Source organism: Petaurus breviceps, unplaced genomic scaffold (assembly GCF_028583685.1).
Source record: "Petaurus breviceps papuanus isolate PSGF00001 unplaced genomic scaffold, PetGlider_PUasm1.0 551, whole genome shotgun sequence".
In the NCBI taxonomy this organism is placed as follows: Eukaryota; Metazoa; Chordata; class Mammalia; order Diprotodontia; family Petauridae; genus Petaurus; species Petaurus breviceps.
In genome coordinates, this window is record NW_027186372.1 from 37,567,007 (window position 1) to 37,591,048 (window position 24,042).

The window sequence follows — 24,042 nt, forward strand, 5'->3', positions numbered from 1 at the left end:
TGTGTGTGTGTGTGTGTGTGTGTGTGTGTGTGTGTGTGTGTGTGTGTTAAGTGTCTGAGGCCGGATTTGAACTCAGGTCCTTCTGACTCCAGGGCCGGTGCTCTATTCACTGCGCCACCTAGCCACCCAATCCCAAGATATTTTTAAATTGATTTCCTAATTAGTCTGTGGTATGGGGGACAGGATGGTAATTGGTGGCCTTTCAGTTATTCGACAAATATAAAAGTAGACTGGAGAGAGAGCTTCTATGAATGATTACTTATAGCTAAAAAAGGACAATGAGATTTTAAGATGGAACAGTAGATTCTGGTGCTCTGGGATTATGCTGTATATCTGTGACTGGTAGTATTTTATTGTTGGTGATGGAAATTCTTTGTTGGTGCCTCTAACTATATAAATATAATGCTCAATGCTAAGTTTCTTGACCAGAAGAGTGTAACAGCCCAAATTGGTCCACCTAATTCCTTTGTTCTGATATATCAGCAACTTTTTTGGGAGGGAGACCTTTTAAAATTAAAAACTAATGCTTAGCTCTTTTAAATAACTATAATTCTGAAACATTAGTGATCCTAATTGTTGGTATGAACAGGTTAGACTTTTCAGGCTTCCCTTTTTGGATAGCACAAGAAATATTTTTTAAAAATATAACTACATGGATCTTTTTTTTCATACAGTTTATTTAGTCATCCAGTACTTGGACATAGATCAACTTATATTTATTCTTCCAACAGTTGAAACTCTAAATATTATATGAAACTTCAATGATATTCATCATTCCTCTGCAGGCATTTCATTAATGGCATATGTCATATCTTTTTTTTTTCATTGCCCTGGTTATAGGAGAATTACCTCATGGCCCAAGTTCTCTCATCTGGTACTGTTTAGAGGGACTGCAAAGTTTGGGCTGTGTTTGTCATATTTTTGGTGCTAGATTATCACTTTCATGAATGCAAGGACCATGTTTTAATAATCTTAGATTTCCCCTTAGTACCTAGCATGGTGATTTGCACATCCTAGATGCTTTTAAATTGAAAGAATCGTGATAATTTTCTTGTTTAATTACTTTGGAAAGAATTTGAAAAAAAAATCACCTATCTTAAAAAGGAGACAATATTAGGAGATGAGAAAATCAGTGGAAAGGAGTTACTAGGTGTATTCAATTGGTTGGATATCTAAACTTCATTATCAGAGAAACCATTGAAATCAGAATTAAGAGTGTCAGTTTGCGTTATTTTAGCTATTAGGAGATATAAAGAAGTTCATTATTTGATGGGAGTAGTCTGAAGACTGATACTTCTGAAGAGAACACTATTGAGAAACAATTTTACTGTTCTTTCATGGTGTTGCTGATTTTTGGTTATTGCTCCTAGAGTAAAGCTGCTGCCAAGGCTGGGTCCTCCAAGTACCAGTGGGGAATTATGAAATCTCTGGGCCTGTCTGATGAAGAAATAGTGAATTTTTCTGAAGCTGAACATTGGCTTGATTATTTTCCACCACTGGCTATTCAGGATCTAAAGAGAATGGGCCTGAAGGTATTTTCCCCCTGAATCTAGAAAGGCTACTTTTAGTAAAGAAATGCAGGTTGTTAGTGGTATATAATATTCAGTTCAACTGTTTATTTAGAAATGAAAGGATATTAATGAATCTGAGCTCTTACTGTCAAGAGATTAGAAGCTATAGAGCTAGATATAATTAACAATTGCGTAGTTTAATAAGGTAGAGAAGTAGTATTGGCATGTACATTTATGTGATTATAAGAAAGAATTAATAAAATCACCTGCTCAAAGACTATAAAGAGGTCAAAATTATACTTTCATTAATTAATTTTTTAGAAGATCATTATGGAAATGTATAGATATGAATAGATGTTAGAATACTAAATTTCCATAGCATTTCTGAAAACATGGTACAATTTTTTCCCTCTTTATTAAAAAACAAGCATATTGTTAGGTGAGAAAATAAAATTTCACGAGATGAAATGAAGTCATTGTTATGGTGGCAGACATATTCATAGATCCTTTATACCTTAATATTTTTGGATTTCATTTTTTTCTCACAGGTAGACTGGCGACGGTCTTTCATTACTACTGATGTTAATCCTTACTATGATTCCTTTGTTAAGTGGCAGTTTTTGACACTAAGGGAAAGGAACAAAATAAAGTTTGGAAAGCGGTGAGTATAGTGTTCATTATAATAATATCTGTGATGATTAAGACTAAGTGTCACATGTACCACAGCTTTTTTCTATACCATTTGCAGTCTCCTTTCTAACTTTATGCTTTTCCCTCTTCAGCCCCATTCTCTTCTACCCAATCCTACTGTGCATCCCTACTTCTAAAGTCTTTGTCTTTCTGAGATGTCTAATCTTTTTCTGAATGTTCCTTCCATGTACTAGCAAGATACTAAACCAGGGTTATTGGAAATCCTAGTTTTTAGGATTTTAACTAAAAATTGTTATCAATATCTGCAACCAGGAAGGTGAACAAATGCATAGTATTTTAGTTTGCATTTTTATTCCCAAAGTTAATTGCTTGAGATTCTTCCCTTGGCCTGTAACTGGCCCTTAAATCCCCTGGGTTCCCCTAATATGGAGGACTAAAAACTCCTTCTGAATAGTTTCTCTGTTATCATCTTCCAAGATCTTTCAGAAATTTTCTGCTTATAGGTTGACTCCTTGATCTCAATTCTTATGTCTGAGACTGAAAGTAGGAAAAAATGTAGTTTCTCTTTTTTCATTCTGGGAATAAAAAAATAGCTTACCTTTTCTAGGTTCAGTTTCTCTGTCTATAAAATGAAAAATTGAACTAGATGTTCTTTAAGGTTGTTTCTACCTCTGATATTCATTAATGATAGTAGTAGCTGATACTTATATGATAACTTAAGGTTGGCACAACACTTTAGATATATATCTTACCGAAAACCCATAACAACCCTATGAGGTAGGTAATATTATTATTTCCATTTTGTAGATGAGAAAAGTTGAGGCCAAGAGTTTAAATGACTTGCTAAGTGTCAGATAACTGGTTAGGTATCTGAAACACTATTCAAATTAAGGTCTTCCTGACTCCAAATCCAGGGCTGGATCTATTATACCAGCTCTGTGCCGTGGTGAGAAGGGAAGCAAGAAGCTGATATTAATGCTTTGAAGGTACATATGGAACAGAGAGTTTTCAAAGAGCAACTTGAACTCAGGAGGAAAGATGAAAAGGAAAGGGGGAGGAGCAGTGAGAAAGGGATAGATGTGGATGGAGAAGGATGAATCTCTAAGTTGAGGAGAAGCATATGCATCAGTAGAGCTAATCCATGAGGTCTAGAAAGATGAAGACAGTAACTAGAGAAGGTGTAGAAACAGGGACAAGGATAAGAGGAAATACAGTGGCTCAGGACCTGGATTCAAATTCAGATTCTGCTTTTTGCTTCCTGAGTAACTTTAAGCAAGTCATTGAATTTCTTTGGGCCTTAGTTTCCTCATTTACTGAATTAGTTTAAAGAAGGTGATCTCTATGGCGCTTTTCAGTTTGTGAATTCTACGAGCCTGTAAATGAAAACTCTACATTTTATGAGTATCTTTAAATTTCAGAAATCTTCAATTTCATCAAAGAAGCCTCATTAAGTTTTTCTAATTGTAACATCTCTGATGAATACAGAAGAAGCCTTAATTCAGTATTTGTGATTATAGAATATAATTAATGAATGCAAGCTTCAGCTCAGTATGTGGTAGTTAGAAGTAACATCCAGAGTAAAGCCTGACTATTGAAATGTAGTTTGTCACTTTTACCCAATGGTACTTTTTTCTGCTGTGTGTTTTGTAGGTATACAATTTATTCTCCAAAAGATGGACAGCCTTGTATGGACCATGATAGACAAACTGGCGAGGTAATTATTTTGAGCATAGAACAGTTGTAAGCCTAATCATAAGGCTTTCCAAACAAAAACTTGAAACACCTGGATGGTGAAGGTCTTTAATGCCTTACCGTCTTTATCCTTCTGGTGGTATAGCATATGATAAAAGTGACTCGGGGTTCATTCTATTCTGAGGTATCAGGTAGGATCCATTTTCCACAATTGTCACTACATCTCCTTTAGAGAATGATAGGTTGAGGGTACAATGCTTAGAATGAGACAGATGACTAGCTGGTTGAAGTAGTAAGGGGACACTCTTAATATTTATATATACTCTCTTGCTTATTTTCATAACTGATAGAGCTTTAGTTTCAAAGCCCTACACCCAGTTAAGACAAGGGCCTGCAGGACCTGTCAATAGGAATATTCACATGATGAGATGATGAGATGAGGAAATTAAGGTATAGTAAGGTTAAGTTTACCTAACTAAGGGCATATACCATATCATTGTCAGTACTAGAATCTGCACATTTAACCCTCTTTTGATGCCATCATTACATAGTACTGCCTTTGATATTGTAACTTATTTTTTGGGTTTTTTTTGCTTTTTGGAGGGCAATTGGGGTTAAGTAACTTGCCCAAGGTCACATGGCTAGGTTTTTTTGTGTGTGTGTTAAGTGTCTTAGGCCGGATCTGAACTCAGGTCCTCCTGACTCTGGGGCCGGCACTCTACTCACTGTACCACCTAGCCACCCTGATATTATAACTTAATTGGCTTCTATGATAGCGACTGACAACAGAGTAATTTAAAAAAAAGCTTTTCAATTCTGATGTAACTGCTAATATGCATTATGTATATATAAATATACATTTAATTTCTTTCTCTGAAAACTGCCTGTTCATATCCTCTGACCATTTATCAATTGGGGAATGACTTGTATTCTTATAAATTTGACTCAATTCTCTGTATATTTTAGAAATGAGTCCTTATTTAGAATTTTTGCATCTGTATTCATGAGGGAAGATCGGTCTATAATTTTCTTTCTCTGTTTTATCTCTTCCTGATTTAGGTATCAATACCATATTTGTGTCATAAAAAGAATTTGGTAGGACTCCTTCACTAATTTTCCCAAATAGTTTGTAGAGTATTGGAATCAATTGTTCTTTAAATGTTTGATAGAATTCACTAGTAAATCCATCTGGCCCTGGAGATTTTTTTCCTAGGGAGTTGACTGATGGCTTGTTCAATTTCTTTTTCTGAGATGGGGTTATTTAAGTAATTTACTTCCTCTTCAGTTAATTTGGGCAACTTGTATTTTTGTAAATATTCATCCATTTCCCTAAGATTGTCAAATTTATGTGCATACAATTGGGAAAAATAATTCCTAATTATTGTTTTGATTTCCTCTTCATTGGAGGTAGATTCACTCTTTTCATTTTTGATACTCATAGTTTGGTTTTCTTCTTTCTTTTTTTTTTATCGTATTGACTGAGGGTCTATCAATTTTGTTGGTTTTTTCATAAAACCAGCTCTTAGTTTTATTTATTAATTCAATAGTTTTCTTAATTTCAATTTTATTAATCTCTCCTTTGGTTTTCAATATTTCTAATTTAGTATTTAATTGGGGCTTTTGAATTTGTTCTTTTTTCTAGTTTTTTCAATTGCATGCCCAATTCGTTGACCTCCCTTTTCTCTAATTTAATCATGTATGCACTCAGGGATATAAAACTTTCCCTGAGAATTGCCTTTAATGCATCCCACAAATTTTGGTATGTTGTCTCATAACTATCATTCTCTTGAATGAAATTACTGATTGTTTCTATAATTTTTTGTTTGACCCACTCATTCTTTAAGATTAAATTGTTTAATTTCCAATTAGTTTTTAGTCTGTCTTTCCATGTCCCTTTATTGCATCATGATCTGAGAAGGATGCATTTAATATTTCTGCCTTACTGCATAGAATTGTGAGGTTTTTATGCCCTAGAATGTGGTCAGTTTTTGAGTATGTGCCATGAATTGCTGAGAAGAAAGTATATTCCTTTTTATCCCCATTCAGTTTTCTCCAGAGATCTATCATACCTACCCTCTCTAAAATCCTGTTCACCTCCTTAACTTCTTTCTTGTTTATTTTGAGGTTGGATTTATCAAGTTCAGAGAGGGGGAGATTAAGGTCTCCCACTAGTATAGTTTTGCTATCTATTTCTTCTAATTCCTTTACCTTCTCCTCTAGGAAATTGGATGCTATACCACTTGGTGCATATATGTTAAGTAATGATATTGCTTCATTCTTGATGGTGCCTTTTAACAGAATATAGTTTCCTTCCTTATCTCTTTTAATTAGGTCAATTTTTGCTTTTGCTTTATCTGAGATAAGTATTGCTACCCCTGCTTTTTTTACTTTAGCTGAGGCATGATACATTTTACTCCAGCCTTTTACCTTTACCCTGTGTGTATCCCTCTGTTTCAGATGTGTTTCTTGTAAACAGCATGTTGTAGGATTATGTTCTAATCCATTCTGCTATCCGTCTGTTTTATGGGAGAGTTCATTCCACTCACATTTCCAGTTACGATTGTTATCTGTTTCTTTTCCTCCATCTTATTCCCTCCCCTGTTAATGCTCATATTTTTCCCCCTTCTTTCCTTCTTTCTTCCCCCCCTTAATAGTTTTCCTTTTGTCCACCACCTCCCTAAGTATTCCCTTATCAGCCCCCCTCCCTTTTCCTCCCCTTTCCCCTTACTTCTTCCCTCCCTGCTAACCACCCCCCCTTCCTTTCGTAGCCCTTTCCCCTTCCTACTGCCTGCAGGATATTTTTATACTTAATGAAGTATGTTATTTCTTCTTTCTACCAAGAATGACAGGAACAAATCTCATGTGAAGCTCCTCTTCCTCCCCTCTTTCCCTCTAAAATGATACTTTTTGCATTTTTTTCTCCATAGAGTCCTATGCTTAACTGGTTGTTATTCCCTCCTTGTACCAGAACCAATGAGGAAAAAGCTCATATGATTCTCATCTTCCTCCCTTCTTTTCCTCTGCTATATTGTTTTTATGCCTCTTTGTGTGGCATAATTTACCCTTTTCCACTTCATTCATTCCTCTTCTTCCATTGCAGTCCCTTTGTAGACCTTAATAAGATTTTTTTAAATTGTCATTTTGTGTATTTTATACTCATACCCTCTACTTGTCTATAGCCAGTTTGCTCTTATCAAGTAGCAGGGTGTGTGTGTGTGTGTGTGTGTGTGTGTTTTCCTTGTTTACCTTTCTATGTCATTGTTGCATCTGTAATTGGAGGTTGAATTTTCCATTGAGTTCTAGCTTTTTCATCAGGAAGGTCTGGAACTCTGTTATATCATTGAATGACCATCTCTTTGCCTGGAAGAATATGCTCAGTCTCGATGGGTATATGATCCTTGGTTGTAACCTGAGCTCTTTTGCCTTCCGGAAAATTGTATTTCACTGCCTCTGATCTTTCAATGTAGAGGCTGCCAAATCCTGTGCGATCCTCACTGTGGACCCTCGGTCTTTGAATTGTTTCTTTCTGGCCGCTTGAAGTATTTTCTCTTTTATCTGGTAGTTCTGGAGTTTGGCCACAACATTTCGAGGACTTTTCAATTTGAGATCTCTTTCAGTAGGTGTCCAGTGGATTCTTTAAATTTCTATTTTACCCTCAGGTTCTAGTATCTCAGGGCAGTTTTCCTTAACGAGCTCTTGGAGAATGTTGTCCAGGCTCATTTTTTCATCATGATTTTCTGGTAGGCCTATGATTCTCAGAATCTCTCTCCTGGATCTGTTTTCTAGGTCAGTTATTTTTCCATTGAGGTATTTTACCTCTTTTTCTAATTTTTCATTCTTGTTGTTTTGTTTGACTAATTCTTGGTTCCTCATAGAGTTATTTGTTTCCATTTGGTTGATTCTAGTTTTTAGCAAATCATTTTCCTTGGTTAATTTTTGGAGCTCCTTTTCCATATCATACACTTCTCTTTTTAGAGAGATGTTTTCTTCATTATAATGTTTTTCTAGTTCTGCAGTTTTGGTTTTGAGAGAATTATTCATTTTGTCTTCTATCTCTCTCATTCAGTTTTCAAAGTTCCTTTTGATCTCATCTAGGAGAGCCTTCTATGCTTGGGACCCATTCCCTGTTGATGTTTCAGCTGTGGGTGTGGAGTCCACATTGTCTCCCTCTGAGTTTGGTTCCTCCTTCTGAACATAGTAGGACTCCAGAGTCTTTGTAGTCTGCTTTCTACCCATTTTGAGGCAGGGCCTTAGCCATACCCTTCCTCTAGGGATCCCAAGCCTTTACTGTAGAGGGTTTTGCCCTGGGGCAATAGTTACTATGTTTTCAGGGTCAGAGGGGGGGTTTGGAGTAGGCGAGGTTCCCTCTGTCATCCTGGTCTTTGGAGGTCCTGATAGGGGCTTTTTTAAAATTTAAATTTCTGGGCTATGAAGCGGTAGCCCCAGGAGTATTTGCTGTCCGGGACAGGGGCCCCTGCATTTGGTTCTTACCTTGCTCTTTCCAGTCCCAGCCCTTTGGTGATAGGCCTGGTAGTGGACCTTGTGGTTGGTGGGAAGAATTGCCCTCCGAGTTGATCAGGCCTCTTCCAGGCCTGCCTCTGCGGGGTGCGCCTTCTGGGCCTCCATATATCAGTATATACACAAAGTAGAATATTTAACATAATCTGTTCCTCCAAGTATGATCAGCAGACTGCTTGTAGAATCTTCTTTAGAAGAATAAGTTGTTTAAACTATGCAGAGAATTCTTTTAGGGTGTTTGAGTCAGAGGTCAGAAGGTCAGACTTGTCAAGGTCATACTGCATGCCAGGAACTGTGCTAGACTTTACCAACCAAAAGTGCTATTTGGGGTGTTTACATTCAGTTGGGAGAAATTGCATGTACACATGTAAGCAAGTATTAAATCCATCTAAAATCTAAGGAAATGGTTTTTATTGAGAAAGGCCCCAGTATCCATTGGATTGGGGAAAATTAGCAATGGCTTCATCTAGGAGGGCATTGCTTGACCTAAGTTTGAAGGGAACTGGAAAGTCTTCCTGGATGAGGTAAGGCTGGAATACATTTCAGGATTGTCATGGAGGACAGCCCATGAAAAGGGGCAGAGGTGGGAGATAGACTGTTGAGAGTGAGAAACAGCCCACGAGAAGGCCAGTTTCCTTGGACTTTGCAGTGTTCGAGGGTTAGTCATGTTTCTTAAAGCCAGAAAGGTAGGTTGGTTCCAGGATGTAAATAGTTTAAATTCCAGACATAGAGTTTATATCTGATTCTAGAGGTAATGGAGAACCACTGTAGTTTACTGAATAGGAAGTGACATGGTCAGACTTGTGCTTTAGGAATATCACTTTGGCAGCTGTGTAGAATGGAGTTCTGTGTTTACTAAACGTCTTCTGTTTTTTGTAATTCTTTTGTTCATTTAGGGTGTTGGACCTCAAGAATATACATTAGTAAAAATGAAAGTGATTGAGCCTTACCCCTCTAAACTAAGGTAGGATTATTAAGAAGTAAATGTTTGTCTTTTCTGAGTGTCCTAGAAGTTTTGGTTAAATATTCAGTGTATTCCATGTTTAATAATTCATTTTTCTTCACAGTGGCCTGAAAGGGAAAAACATCTTTTTAGTAGCCGCTACTCTTAGACCCGAGACCATGTTTGGACAGACTAACTGCTGGATTCGCCCAGATATGAAATACATTGGATTTGAGACTGCAAATGGTGATATTTTCATCTGTACCCAAAGAGCTGCTAGGAACATGTCTTACCAGGGCTTTACCAAGGACAATGGAGTGGTACCTGTTGTCAAGGAATTGATGGGAGAGGTGAATATGGGACCAGATCTTTTCTAGCTAAGTGCTGTATTTTGTAGAAAATGTGTAGCTGTGAGGGATAATATTTGTAGTACTGTATACTTAAGCTCATTAAATATTTGCTGAATGGTGAATGGAAAAAAGATATCCTTAAGAGATTTAACATTTGCATTAGCTATTATGTTAATATTTGAATAGTCTGAGCTGCCATTGTTGGTATAGAAGCATGAATTTTCTTTTTTAACATGAAAATTTATTTACTCTGACAATGGTATCGTACAGTTTTTTTTTTTTTTTTGTCTTTCCTTATTAACTTAGTACAAGGCTAGAATAGGAACACCATTGACTTTCACAACCTTGGAGTAGATTCTGGAGTTATCACTGATAACGTGAGATTTGTGAGCAGATCCAGAAACCAAAATTTCATCTGTTTTCTGAAGAAAGTTCAGGTTTCCATAAAGATCATTCCCATTATCAAAGTAGTGATTTCTTTTTTTTTTCTCTTTGGCCTTTCTTAATTAACTGGAGTCTTAATGCAGTTCTTGACGATAGAATCAGACTGCTTTGCTTCCACACCAAAACTTTCCCCAAAACAATCCCCTTTGCATGGGCTGCTCTTCCACATGGTGTGGGCTTCAGGGAAATGGGCTTTCTTGTACTGTTTGTCATGCCCCTTTTGATCTTTTTCTATTCTTCTATGGCTGCAGAACTTTCTCTGTTGTTGAAATGCGGTATGAAAAACATGACCTTTCCTTGGGTTGCTATTCTCGAGATCTGAGAGAAAAATGCAAGCTTCTTGCTCTTCCTTGTGTTTTTGATGTTAAATAGCCAGGCTTGGTGCCCGTCATCTTTTGTATCAGTGCTTTAGCACCAGCATTTTACGTGTGTTACTCTTTACTAGGTGTTTATCCTTTATAGCTATAACCATTTTATTTTTATTTTACTCTTTAAAACTTTTTATTGCTCTTTTACATCACTTTCTTTTCCAAATATAAACCTCTCCTACCCATTGAGGAGTTGTTTCCTTGCAACAAAGAATAAAAAAGAGTAAAAAAAAGTAGTTCGTGTAACTACCAACACATCATCTGTGTCTGACAGTATATATGCATCGTTCCATCCCCATAGTTCTACCTTTGCAAAGGAGGGAAGGAAGTAATTTTTTTATCTTTTCTTTAAGGGCCAGGCTTGGTCATTTTAATTATACCATGTGCAGTTACATTTTTTTTAATGTGCATTTTTTGTAATTGTACATATTACTTTCTTGGTTCTACTTAGCTCACTTCACATCATTTCATATAAATCTTCCTGTGCTTCTCTGTATTTATTCATATATGTTGTTTCTTATAGTGTAGTGGAAATAATATTCTATTACATTTACATACCACAGTTTGTTTAGCCATTCTCCAATTAATGGGCATCTACTCTGTTTACTCTTCTCTGCTGTTAAAAAGAGTGCTACTGTACGTATTTTGGTGGGTATCAGACTTTTCTTTTCCTTCTTGGGATACATGCCTAGCAGTGTCATAACTAGTTTAAAGGATATGGAAATATTCTTACTCTCTTAGAATACTTTGAAGTTACTATCCAGAATTGCTGGACCAATTCACAACTTCACCCATAGTGTATTATTTATGTTCCTGTTTTTCTATAACCTCTTAAACTTTGATTCTTTCCATGTTTTTCCATCTTTGCTAATTTTGTAGCTACATACATTTTTTTTAAAAAGGAAGGGTAGCAAAGTGGATAGAAGGCTGATCTTACTGTCAGGGAGATCTGGTTTCAGTTCCTGGCCCTGACAAATACTAGCTGTGTGACCATGATTCTTTTAATTTTTCAGTGCTCCAGGCAACTCTCTAACTATAAGTTACAGATGAATGAATAGAGTTTCCTACATTAAGAGTTCCCCATACTGAGGAAATCGCAGATCTGAATTCTTCCTCGGGGAAAAATGTTTTTAAAAGAAAAATTTTAGTCCAAAGCCATCTTGGCATCTGGGAGGATTTAGTGGGGGTTGGTCTAGTTTGTTCTCTTTTTTGCCCTAATAGTTTGTGATTCTGTTGTCTGGTTTTAAATTATTTTTCTATTCAATTCAAAATTAAGGACCTTAGGGGCGGCTAGGTGGCGCAGTGAATAGAGCACCTCCCTGAAGTCAGGAGGACCTGAGGACCGGCCTCAGACACTTAACACTTACTAGCTGTGTGACCTTGGGCAAGTCACTTAACCCCAATTGCCCTCCAAAAAGCAAAAAAAAAAAATTAAGCACTTTAATCTGTGCAAAACACTATAATAAAAATGCTGGAAACAGTAAAAAGGTATATAAACTGCAACCCACTTAAAGGGACATGGATATCTTTTTCTTTACTTTTCTATGTTGATAAAACTAACTTTGATAGTGAGAAAAGAAGTGTATCAGATTAACTAGTACTGTAGAGTTGTCTGGGAAGGGAGGACAAAGGCCACATTAGCCTGATTTTTAACTCTTCATCAGTGAGGTCAGAATCATTGCTTATTGAATAAATGAAAGAATCAATTGCTATAACCTTAAAATAAAAGTTGGCTTTGGTTTTACAATTTGTAACATTCATACCATAAATCAATCTCTGATACTTCTATGGAGAGTTTCCATATAGAGCTTAGATTTTTTTTTTCACTTCTGAAAATTTAAAAAGAAAATAGATTTAACCATCATCTTAATAGCTCTTTTTTTGAGACATACTACACAGTCACCAAAGCAGCATTTAGGATTAATATGTGTATATATCCCTGAAATGTATACCTAGGAAGAAATTTCTAGATATATCAAGGAAAATTTTTCTAATATTTTGAATAGGTTAAAAAAAAACATAGTTTGATACATATAAAAATGATTATAATTAATAATTTTGTAGCTTGAGATAGTAGTAGTATAGTCAAATAGAGAAAAGAATAGACATTCATAGCACCAAACAGTAAATAGTTCTTTAATGATAATTTTTAATTGAGTTAAACTTTCACGTACATGAACAGAGATATGCCCACTCACTCTCTCATTCATTTTCTCTGATATTATTCTCCAAGTTTTAACTTTATAATGTGGAGCCTTAGACTCGCTTTTATCTTAGGTCTGAAGGGCACCATAAGAACTCTTAGTCATGGATATTTGAGAATTGTTTGTAATGATCTCTGGCAGCCAGTTTAAATTGAAACTGGGTTTAATAGAACATTGTTTACTATTTTATTATGAAAAAGAAAGCATTTCTTTTGCTTTTCATATTACTTGTTTATCTTGTGCAGGAACTTATGGGTGCAGCCCTTTCCGCACCTTTGACATGCTTCAAGGTGATATATACACTTCCTATGCTCACCATTAAAGAGGACAAAGGTAAAAAGAGTTAATGCTTGCTCGGTACTTTGTAATACATATTCCGGTTGTGGCATTTTGCTATTAGTTAATTCTGTTTGGTTTTTTTCTTTCACAAGGCACTGGTGTGGTCACAAGTGTTCCCTCTGATTCTCCAGATGATGTAGCTGCTTTCAGAGACTTGAAGAAAAAGCAGGTCAGTATCTTTCTCTTTTGCTGAAGTTAAGGCTTTTATGGTTCATTTTTTTTTTTTTTTGCCTTTTTGGAGGGCAATTGGGGTTAAGTGACTTGCTCAAGGTCACACAGCTAGTTTTTTTGTGTTTGGGGTCTGAGGCCGGATTTGAACTCAGGTCCTCCTGACTCCAGGGCCGGCGCTGTATTCACTGTGCCACCTAGCCGCCCCCTACATTTCACTTTTGATATCTTGTTATATAGAGGCTAGTAAATGATCATCAAGGGGACTAATAAGTATTTCAAGTTCAAGATACCAGTCATTATGTATAACCTTATCATTAACAATTCTAAATAGAATACTATCCCAAAATGCTTTTTTTTCCCTCTTTTTAAACAAGCCTTATTGATGTTCTTTGTTTTTTAACATGCCAATTATTTCTGGATATACCCTATTACCAGCCCCTATCCCTGAATTGAACTTTGTAACAAAGAAAAATAGTTAAGCAAAACCAACTGATACGGTAACCCAGTCTGAAAACATATTTGACATTATATCCCTGGAGGCAGAGTCCAGATGACAATGAGAGTTAGCAGTTTTTTGCCTTAGCTCCTTCATGTCCTCCCCTACAACGTCCAAGAGTGTTGGCCTGACTTCTGATTGGGAAAATTGAAGAGAAAAGCATTGTACCCTTCTTAGTTTGCCAACTCCACTGAAGAGAGATAGGCTTTATTAGCGGTTCTTTTGGATTGCGATCGGCTATTACAGTTGCTCAGTTTGGCTTCCTTTTAATGTTTTTTAAAAAAATTTATATCCATAGTATATATGTTTTTGAAAAGTACTCTTTTTTGTTTTTATCTTTATCATTGTATTTATCTTTCATATAGAAATCTGAGCATCTTTCTAAAAATTATAATGTTAATCTTGAGGATTTTCATAGTAAATTCTTTTTTTTCTTTTTGGAGGGGGGCAGTGTTGGTTGTGTATTGACTCTACCTAGTTAGAGAATTCATTGTTGTTTTAAGAATAGTTTTGTTTCAATTGATATGTCTCTTGAGATGGTTGGACCCCTTTTTGAGTTTTTCAGTGTTTATGTTTGTTTTTTGTGTTGTTTTCCTTAGGAATATTGGACTTTTAAAATATCCTCCTAATTGGTTTTCTTGCTTCAAGTTTTCACTACATCTACTGTATAGTTGCCAAATGATTTTTCTAAAGTGCTGATCTGCCCGTGATTCTTTCCCCTCTACACAATAAATTCCAGTGGTTTCCTGTTCCCTCTAGGATCAGATATAAAATCCTCTGTTGGGCATTCACAGACCCTTTGCAGCTTGACCCTTCCTTTCCTGCCTTCTTAGGCTTTATTTCCACCATGTTTTTTTCTACAATCTAGCTACATTGGCCTGCTTCTTACCTCTCCCAACAATTAACTGCCTGTCTCCATGCCTTTGTACTGGCCGTCCCCTATGCCTCCTCACATGCCTTCCCTCCTCAATTCTGCCTCAGGATCTCTGACTTCCTTCAGGACTCAGCTCAAGTACTACCTTTTGCAAAAGGCCTTTTCCAGTCTCCTCGTTTGCTGGTGCCTAATATCTACTTTATATGTGTTTTATATCTGTATCTATTAGCAGTTCTCAGAGACCTTTTCAGAGGATCCATGAATTCAAAAATTTTCATAATAATTCTAAGGCGTTTTAATTTCTAGTAGTGTAAATATCAGTAGATATAGCCCATATGAACAGACGCTCTTGGGGCAGGGGAAGAGTCTTCACTAATTTTTAAGAGCACAGATTTTAAGAGCATCTGAGATCAAAGAGTTAGAGAATCACTGCTCTCTGTACACATTCTCTCTCCCTTTTGAATAAAAGCTCCTCGAGAGCAGGCTCTTCAGTTTTTCTTTGTATTCCCAGGGCTTAGCACTGTGCCTGGTACAAGTCTAGTAAGTACTTAATAAATTCTTGTTGAGTGAGTGATTAGGAAATCATGAGCAAAAAAAATAGTAAAACTTCTACAATTTTACTTTTCTCAATTAAGTTCATTGTACAAACTATAAAATGTAGTTTGGTGTAGAATATGTATTTTTTAACTTTAATTTTTTTTGTAGGCATTAAGAGCAAAGTATGGAATCAAGGATGAAATGATCATGCCTTTTGAACCGGTGAGTGCATAAATGTAGACTAGTCAGGCCTTGTATGTCTTAGATAAGAAACTCATATTTCTCTGACCCAAAAAGACAGTGATGGGAGAAGTATCTAAAGAGAAGAGAAGAATTTGCTAATGGTTTCCTCTAGTTTCAGTGGTGCTACAGACTGGGAGGAAAGAAAAATGTCCAAGTTAGGAATTTCTTATGACTGATTGATTTTTAGCACTTGGGATCTACAATTCTGAAATGATAGTTCTCTGCCCAACTTGTTTTTATGTAACCCTTTCTTACAAAAATAGTCAATGTCCTGATTTAAAAAGCCACAATTATGCCTTGGTACTTATTAAATGCTTTAAGAAAAATAACAAAACCACACCCTGCTTCATTTTGTATATTTTTGCATGTGATTAAATTTACTGTCTGGTGACTGTACATGCAAGAATTTCATTTTCTACAGCTAAATTTCATGAGGAAACTCAGAAGTCTTTTATTTATTACAAACCAAAACAAGATCAGATCTACAATGTTAGTTTCTGACATTCTTTTGCTGGGATTTTAAGAGCTGCTGCAGGGTCAGGTGGAGTAGTATATGGAGCTCTGGTGGTGGTTGTGGTGGTAAAGAAAACAAAATGACTTCTGGAGTTATTTACCATATATACCATAAAGTCATCTATTTTTGTAGTAGTAAAGATGATCTGAAATTACTTCATCTCACTGAATGAGTCAAAAAGATTATGCCCCACAAAAACTGTTCCTGTATTCATACATTTTGAGCAAATTCCCTCTTTTCTCCAGGTGCCAGTTATTGAAATCCCAGGCTTTGGGAACCTTTCTGCTCCAAGCATTTGTGACAAATTGAAAATCCAGAGCCAGAATGACCGAGAGAAACTTGCAGAGGCTAAGGAGCAACTGTATCTGAAAGGATTTTATGAAGGTGTAAGTAATAATTTTCATTTTCCATGTTTAGATTTTTTTCATGTCTGATGGTATTTTAATTAGATGAAAGAAACAAAAAAAAAACGAAGTGTAGGAGGGGAGTCCCTTTGAGTTAATGTTTTCTTCTTTAACGAAACTATAGAATATTAGAGCTGGAAGGGACCTTAGAAATTATTTAATGCAATTCATCTTTTTTCAAATGAGGACGCTACAGCGTACTGGGTTAGAGGGATTTGCTCTCATCACTATTAAGTAGCAGAGCCAGGGTCATAGGATCAAACATCTATCCCTGAAATGCTATCTACATCCAGAGAAAGAACCGTGGTGTCTGGATGCAGATTCAAGCATGCTGTTTTCACTTGTTTTTTTCTCTCTTGTAGTTTTTCCCTTTTGTTCTGATTCTTCTTTCACAACATGACTAATGTGGAAATATATTTAATGTGATTGTACATGTATAACCTCTATCAGATTGCTTGCTGTTTTGGGAAGGGGGGTGGGAGAGAAGGAGAAAAATGTGAAAACCAAAGTCTTATAAAAATGGCTGTTGAAAACTATCTTTACATATAATTGGAAAAAAATAAAATACTATTAAGTAGAAAAAATTTAAAAAATAAAATAAAAATTAAAAAACCAGACCCTGCCCTCCAACAGCTTACATTCTTTCTGTGGAAACAGCATATACATATAAAGATAAGGGAATGAAAAGTAATTGAACAAAGGACACACTGGCAGTGAAGTAAATGGGGAAAGGCTGTGTGTAGATGGAGGTACTTGAACTGAGACTTGTAGGAGGTTAGGGATTCAGAGAGGCAGAAGTGAAGAGGAAGGGCATGAAAGCATGAGGGCAGTCTGTGCAAAGGCCTGGAGATGGATGGGAACTGAAATACTCTAAAGGGAATGTTCTATACAGGGAGCAGTGTTTAGATGATTTAGGAGTATGTGCAGGGAAATAATGTGCCACAAGTCTGGAGAGGGAGACTGGAACCAGATTATGAAGAGTGTTTCCATTCTGAACCAGAGGACTTGTGAGTTTTAGAGACAGTAGGGAGCCAGTGAGTTTTTTGAGCAGGGAAGTAGCATAGTTGGACCAGTACTTTGGGTATATCAATTTGGTATACGTGAAGAGGAAAGATTTGAGTCAAGGAGATTGATTAGGAGAAGGTTGTAATAATACAAGTGAGAGTATTGAGGACTGAATGAGAGAAGGAGACTGTTGGAATATTTAACTAAAATTATATCATGTCTAACTCTTAATCATAACCTTGAATAACATTATTCTTAGTACTTTGGCAGGTTTTTGTGTAGAGGATTTGTGGTGCATCTGTTTTCTTCTACTTTTACTAAATGACCAGCCTGTTTCCTTTTCTGGTCATACATGTCCTCAGTGACATATTTTATGCCTCTTCTTACATAGAAGTCATTATTAGTTCTGGTCTGCTTACAACCATCAAACAGTTTTTGACCTGTGAAACAGATCAAGAAATAAAATTTGTTAATGATTGTTGAAATAAAATGAGCTTTTTGATATATTATGTCGAGCACAAAATCTCAGGGTTGGAAAGAAGGGACCTCAGAAGGATAAATATCTGTAGCAGCAAGCACCCCAAGTGTCCTCAGGGTTTGTTGCCACCACAGGTTCTTGGATCTGCTTTGATAAAGGAAAGCAACGCAGAATGGGTTAACAAGCTTACTTTAATCAGTCAAACATATATCATTTACCTTGTTCAGGGGAAAAAGGTCAGCACCCCGAACTTCAAAGTATACAGGCAGAATTATCAAGACAGAAACAGATCAAGTGGACAGATTTCAAACTGTCCAACCATTACATCCATACCCAATCAACATCTGGGTTTTTCAAAGCTGGGGGGGCTCTGGACAACGGCTTCCCAGAATCCAGATCAAATCACAGAACACTTCTCAAAGTGAGCCCCCAAAACAAAGCTACACATCAGGGCTTATATAGCCTTCTCCTGGCTCAGAGAATGTAACAACCTTTTGGACCCACTGGCCAATCAAAAAGTATCTACTGGAAAACAAGCCTCCCACCCCAGGCTCCAGGTGCACTTTAGCCTAGGGGCAGGGATCTTTAAAATTTACATTCCCATTACAATATCTTAATAAATTATCTTTTGGTTTTGTTTTTTTCTTCTTTTTAGATAATGGTGGTGGATGGATACAAAGGGCAGAAGGTCCAGGATGTCAAGAAAACTATTCAAAAAAAGATGATTGATAATGTAAGTGAGAAGTTATCCTGGGAAACTTTGTCTAGCTGCGTTATAGGTGTTTGCTTTTGTTGTGTGTAATTAGTGATGATTTTTTCAGTAGGCCATACAATCATGTTAAAGATGTCATATTCAGGGGCAGCTAGGTGGCACAGTGAATAGAGCACCGGCCCTGGAGTCAGGAGGACCCGAGTTCAAATCTGGCCTCAGACACTTACACACAAAACTAGCCGTGACTAGTCACTAGTGTGACTTTGGGCAAGTCACTTAACCCCAATCGCCCTCCAAAAAAAAACCAAACAAAGATGTCATATTCATTTACTGAGGGGTAATTGTTGACCTAGTTGAAAAATCAGTGAGCATCAGGAGCACATAATGCTAATGCTAGTGGTACTCATACTGTCTTATCCAAAGACAACTTAAAACAGCCTCCTCTGTACAGTATCAGCGAGCTTAGATCAGCAGCACCCCCCGAATACGTCTTCATTTTATCCCCCTGCACATTTTAATCTCTGTCTAAACTGCACAATGAATTCTGAGCAGAAAATATGTGTATGAGTCATATTGTTGAATTTTATTAAAAAAAAAAATAACTGCCCTGACCAGATCAGTCTGGGGAAAGAATACTTAGGCAAGAGTGGTGGGAAAACACATGACCAAACTTTTAATGGACATTCTTTATCTCAGATGTAGCCTCTAGAAAATAGATTCTAACCATGCCCTAATCTTTGAGCAGCTGTTAGAAAGGTTTATACTTATCTTGCTTTAAGCTTCTCCAGTGGTAGGTCCACGCATTTAATCTCTTGTTTTCTTTCTACTCTTCTTTGGGGAGGATCAACTGAGATGAAGATCCCTTTGCTTTGAGTGCTCTTGGGGATTAAAGCTTGGATAAGAAATGTTGTGTGCTTCACAGCTATAATAGGAAGCATAATCTTCCAATCCAGGGGATTGGTGAAAACTATCCTTGCTTCATTCAGAGCTGACAAGGAATATCCTAGGAATAGGGGAAGAAAGGAGAGAACAAATGGTCTGTAATGAACCTGCTTTAGATTTTTGTTTGTTCTTGAGCCTGAATTGTGAGATGGAAGACCAGGTGATATCCCCTTCCTGTGAAGGGGATTGGGCTAGCATAATGGGAATCATAATGAAAATGGTGGAACGGTTTTTGTGAAAGTTGAATTTTGTTTGTTCTTAGGCAGAACTCTAACTTTACAGTGATAGCCCATATATACTTATTGGTTTGAGTTATCTTTTCTGTCAGGGGGAAGCACTTATTTACATGGAGCCAGAGAAGCAAGTGATCTCTAGATCTTCTGATGAATGTGTTGTGGCTCTATGTGACCAGTGGTGAGTTCTCTTTCTAAGGACAAAGAAATATCCTTCAGTCACTGGGGTCATCCCTTTGACGCTTTCTCTTGAAATCAATTTACTGACTTGCAGGTACTTGGATTATGGTGAGGAAAACTGGAAGAATCAGACCTCCCAGTGCTTACGAGATTTAGAGACGTAAGTCCTAAAAGAAAATAGATGAAGGTGGAAAAAGGAGAGAGGAGGGATGGAAGGAAGAAGGGTTCAAAGGTGAAGAGAAACAGACTTCTTATTTATCTCACTTAGCTTCTGTGATGAGACCAGGAGGAATTTTGAAGCTACTTTAAGTTGGTTACAGGAACATGCTTGCTCAAGAACGTATGGTTTAGGTAGGTATCTTACACAACTCCCCTTTTTGACCCATGTCTTTGACAGGGATGCAAATGGTTGGAAATCACTTACTTGTTTGGCCACTTAATAATAGGCCTTTCTAAACCAGAAGGATGAGAGGAAATTGGGCCATTATTAATACTGACAGTATTTAGTTCCAGCAATTGGACCTCCTTTTAACCCTTTAGATTGTAACTTAACTTTCGTGAGCTGACCTTCATATGGAAAGAGATTCTAAAACACTTTCCCACCTTGTTTTTCTCAAGGAGAAATTCCCTATTTAAAAGTATGTTCAAGATACTGTGTGCAATTCCCTAGGCAATATGTTTCTTAGATTACTTGGTTACTTATTCTTGGATTATCATCTCTTCTTTGTTCCTCTTGTAGGTACTCACTTGCCTTGGGATGAACAGTGGCTGATTGAATCGCTCTCTGATTCCACTATTTATATGGCATTTTACACAGTTGCACACTTGCTGCAAGGGGGAAATTTGCACGGGCAGGCAGAATCTCCATTAGGCATCAGGTTAGTTAGCTATTTCCTGGTTAGCTGGGAATAGGGAACATTATTTGTATGTATGTGTAAATAATAATATTTTTAATACTCAAAGCTGTGAAATGTGTTTTTGTTTTGAGACTGCATTTTGCCGTCTTATTCAATCTGAGCTGGTTGGCTCCTTCTTTGGCAGCATTGATGGCCCATTTCTTTAGGGAGCTTAACGAATTATCCAGTTGACATTAGCCCTTTGTCGACTTAGAACTCTTGAGACAGGTTGATCCACTAGCCTTAACTTTCCTAACTAGCAACAATTACAAATATGTGCCACCACACCTAGCAGAGTTTTTTATTGAATTGATATTGAAATATTATTATTGTATGAAACCAGTTGCTTAATAAAACAACAAAACTATATGTCTGGGCCAGAGAGGCAGCATGGTATAGTGACTAGACTGGACCATCTATCGCTGGTCTTGGTGTCAGGAGAACCTGGGTTCAAGAATTAACTTACATATATGAATTCTGTGACTCTGGCAAATCATTTAACCTCTGAGTTCCCCAGTCAACTTTCTAGATTATAAATTGCAGAGGAGATGACAACCTGCATTATTGGAGGGAGTTTTCCTTTGTCAGTGAAGTTACAGGTCTGGTTTCCTCCCAAGTACCTACCAAAAAAAAATATCCGGGGTACAAGGTTCATTTAATGGTGTTTTTAATTTTTTCATTATTGGAATGAGGATAAAGAAAAAAATAGCCATTTATTTCTTTCTATTTTCTTTCTTTCTATCTTTCTTCTGTCCTTAAACACTATTATGAGGAACATTTCCTGTATTTATTTCATCTACACTGAAATAGAGACTCCTATTTCATGCTTCAGTTCAGTTTCCTTGAAATTGTACTATATATACTTCTGCAGTGTTTTTCTTTCATAATCTTTTGCTTAAGAATTCTTCACTTCCTTAGTTGCCTGAAAAGTTCCAGGATGCTCCTTACCAAGGTACAATTGTTGTTCTATAGAGCACAAGAGATGACCAAAGAAGTTTGGGATTATATATTCTTCAAGGAGGCTCCATTCCCTAAAACCATGATCCCAAAGGAAAAATTAGATAAGTTGAAGGAAGAGTTTGAGTTCTGGTATCCAGTGGATCTTCGCGTATCTGGCAAGGATCTTGTTCCAAATCATCTTTCATACTATCTCTATAATCATGTGGCCATGTGGCCGGGGCAGAGGTGAGTGCTACGAAGGCTGTGGTGTTTGGTAGCAAAGGAAATGCCATGAAGTTAGTCAGTTACAGTGATTTGGGATCTAGTTGTTTTGTTGGTGAGCTCTGAGTGACCTTTGCTTTAGGATTATTTTGGATTTTTTCCTCATGCCAATAAAGACTGATTCTTCTATATTTTAAAGGTTGTGTCTGAAAGTTGAAATCTGTGAACTGTGTAGGGCAAAGGTTTACCTCTATATCTTTGTTTGCAACATCAACATTTGTCTCCATACTACCCTTTAAAGTTCTTTGGAACATGGAAAAATTGTACTCTGTAAGATGGAGAAATATATTCTTAAGTGATATGTTTAGTGATGATGTGTACTACCCATTGAGAGAGTTTTAACAAGTGATCCAAAATATTGTTGTTTGCCACCTAAATGATTTTTTATCTTAAAAATAGAAATTTAAGAAGCCTATTCCCATATCTTGCATCAAGCCACATAGATATCTAAATCCATAGTGAATGTCACTTTAGGATAGGTAACTATTATGTCAGTGATTGACATGGCCTTTTGGGTTACTTGTTTGACTTTGCTAATTATAGAACCAAAAGGTATTATTGATTAGATTAGTATGAGGAGTCAAATAATTTTGATCATTAGCACTAATAGGACTTTAAAGGTCACTTGGTCCAACCTCTTGTGTTTCAGTTGAAGAAACTGAGGCATAGAGAAGAGACCTGACCCAGAGTCACACAACTAGAACCAGAACTCAGATCTTAAAGATATAATTAGTAAACGTTAGGCCTAAGACAAGAGCTATTCTTTGTCTACCCCATTCATTCTCTTGCTGGTGTTCTTGTCTAGTCAAAATAAAAAATTCCCTTGTGATTTCATGTCTTTTGAATGAAATTAGTTTTCTTTGTTCAAGAATAAAAGGCCAATAATATAGATTTTTGAATAGGGAAAATTGTGTAGGATTCAAATGAATGCAATATTCTGTGTCTGTTTCACTAGTTTCATTTTCTGAATTGTGTTAAAGTTACTTTAAAGGAATTGGATAACTGATAGGTACTTTTCACTTAAGTTGTTTGAACTCTCCATTTTCCTAAGATTTCAAATCAAAACCATTATCTTCTTTAAAAAAATAACAAGAAGGTAACAATGTTCCTTAAATGCAGTGAGAAATGGCCAAGAGCTGTGAGAGCAAATGGACACCTCCTCCTGAATTCTGAAAAGGTAAGAGTCTGTGGCACTCTTGATTTAAGATTCTGGAGCCAATACATACTTTCTATTTTAGATATGTATTTTTTAATGTTTTACAAAACTGCCCTTTAGGGTTAAGTAGCCCGAAGTATTAAATATTAAGTTGAAAATGTCTTCATTAAAATGTAAGGCAATGCCACAAAATAGATTAAATTATCTTTAAAAATGAGTTAGTGAGGTAGAGAAGAGGAATTTGAGAAGTATGGGGAATATTGCTATATAATTGTTATTATTAGTACAAGAAAGAAAAGGATGATTCAAATTGTGCTTAGTAGGGTCATAGTTAAAGATCTTAACTTATATAGTGCCGTTATTTTTATGTTAGGAAAGACTAGCTAGTAATTTAAAGAAATTTCACATACAAATCTTAACTATTTAAAGGTAAAATTTTATATATGAAAAAATACTATTTTCCATTCCTAGTAATGGCCAGGCAGTCGTTAAAACTTGACTGAATTTCATTTCTGATGCCTACTGGCCAAATGACTCATTCTTAGTGTCTCAGATAACTTACTACAGTTACAAGTTACACAGTAGTTGCTGGTTTGCATTGTTGAAGGTCATTTCCTTATTAGAAGGGATGTACTCTACACTCAGTGTAGAGTAAGCTAGCTGGTATAGTGCAGGACTTCTTCAACTTTTCTCCACTTGACTCACAGTTTAAGAAGTGCTGGATAGAGGCACTGGATTTGGAATCAAAAAGCCTCATCTTCATGAGTTCAGATCCAGCCTCAGACACTTAGTACCGTGTTTCCCTGATAATAAGACCTATCCCGAAAATAAGCCCTCCCCTTACTGTGTAAGATTCCTCTAAAATAAGCCCTCCCACAAAAATAAGCCCTATTGAGATTGCTACTGTAGTGAAGATGATCCCCTGTGCTACACACTACATTACGGTACCCTCTGTATGCA

At 36.6% G+C, this 24,042-nt stretch overlaps 1 protein-coding gene across 2 annotated transcripts in view; it reads left to right on the forward strand.

Annotated features, from left to right (window-relative positions):
* The window catches only part of LARS1 (leucyl-tRNA synthetase 1), a 57,364-nt gene that overhangs the window by 9,604 nt on the left and 23,718 nt on the right, over positions 1–24,042 (forward strand). For both annotated transcript variants that reach the window (XM_069102673.1, XM_069102674.1), the window contains 16 exons: positions 1,371–1,532; positions 2,060–2,172; positions 3,813–3,876; positions 9,269–9,336; positions 9,440–9,665; positions 12,927–13,014; positions 13,113–13,189; positions 15,267–15,320; positions 16,101–16,241; positions 18,398–18,475; positions 19,725–19,810; positions 19,904–19,969; positions 20,078–20,160; positions 20,549–20,687; positions 21,678–21,890; positions 23,046–23,103. In XM_069102673.1, coding sequence (XP_068958774.1) covers positions 1,371–1,532; positions 2,060–2,172; positions 3,813–3,876; positions 9,269–9,336; positions 9,440–9,665; positions 12,927–13,014; positions 13,113–13,189; positions 15,267–15,320; positions 16,101–16,241; positions 18,398–18,475; positions 19,725–19,810; positions 19,904–19,969; positions 20,078–20,160; positions 20,549–20,687; positions 21,678–21,890; positions 23,046–23,103 — 1,716 coding nt within the window. The remainder of the gene's footprint in view (positions 1–1,370; positions 1,533–2,059; positions 2,173–3,812; positions 3,877–9,268; positions 9,337–9,439; positions 9,666–12,926; positions 13,015–13,112; positions 13,190–15,266; positions 15,321–16,100; positions 16,242–18,397; positions 18,476–19,724; positions 19,811–19,903; positions 19,970–20,077; positions 20,161–20,548; positions 20,688–21,677; positions 21,891–23,045; positions 23,104–24,042) is intronic.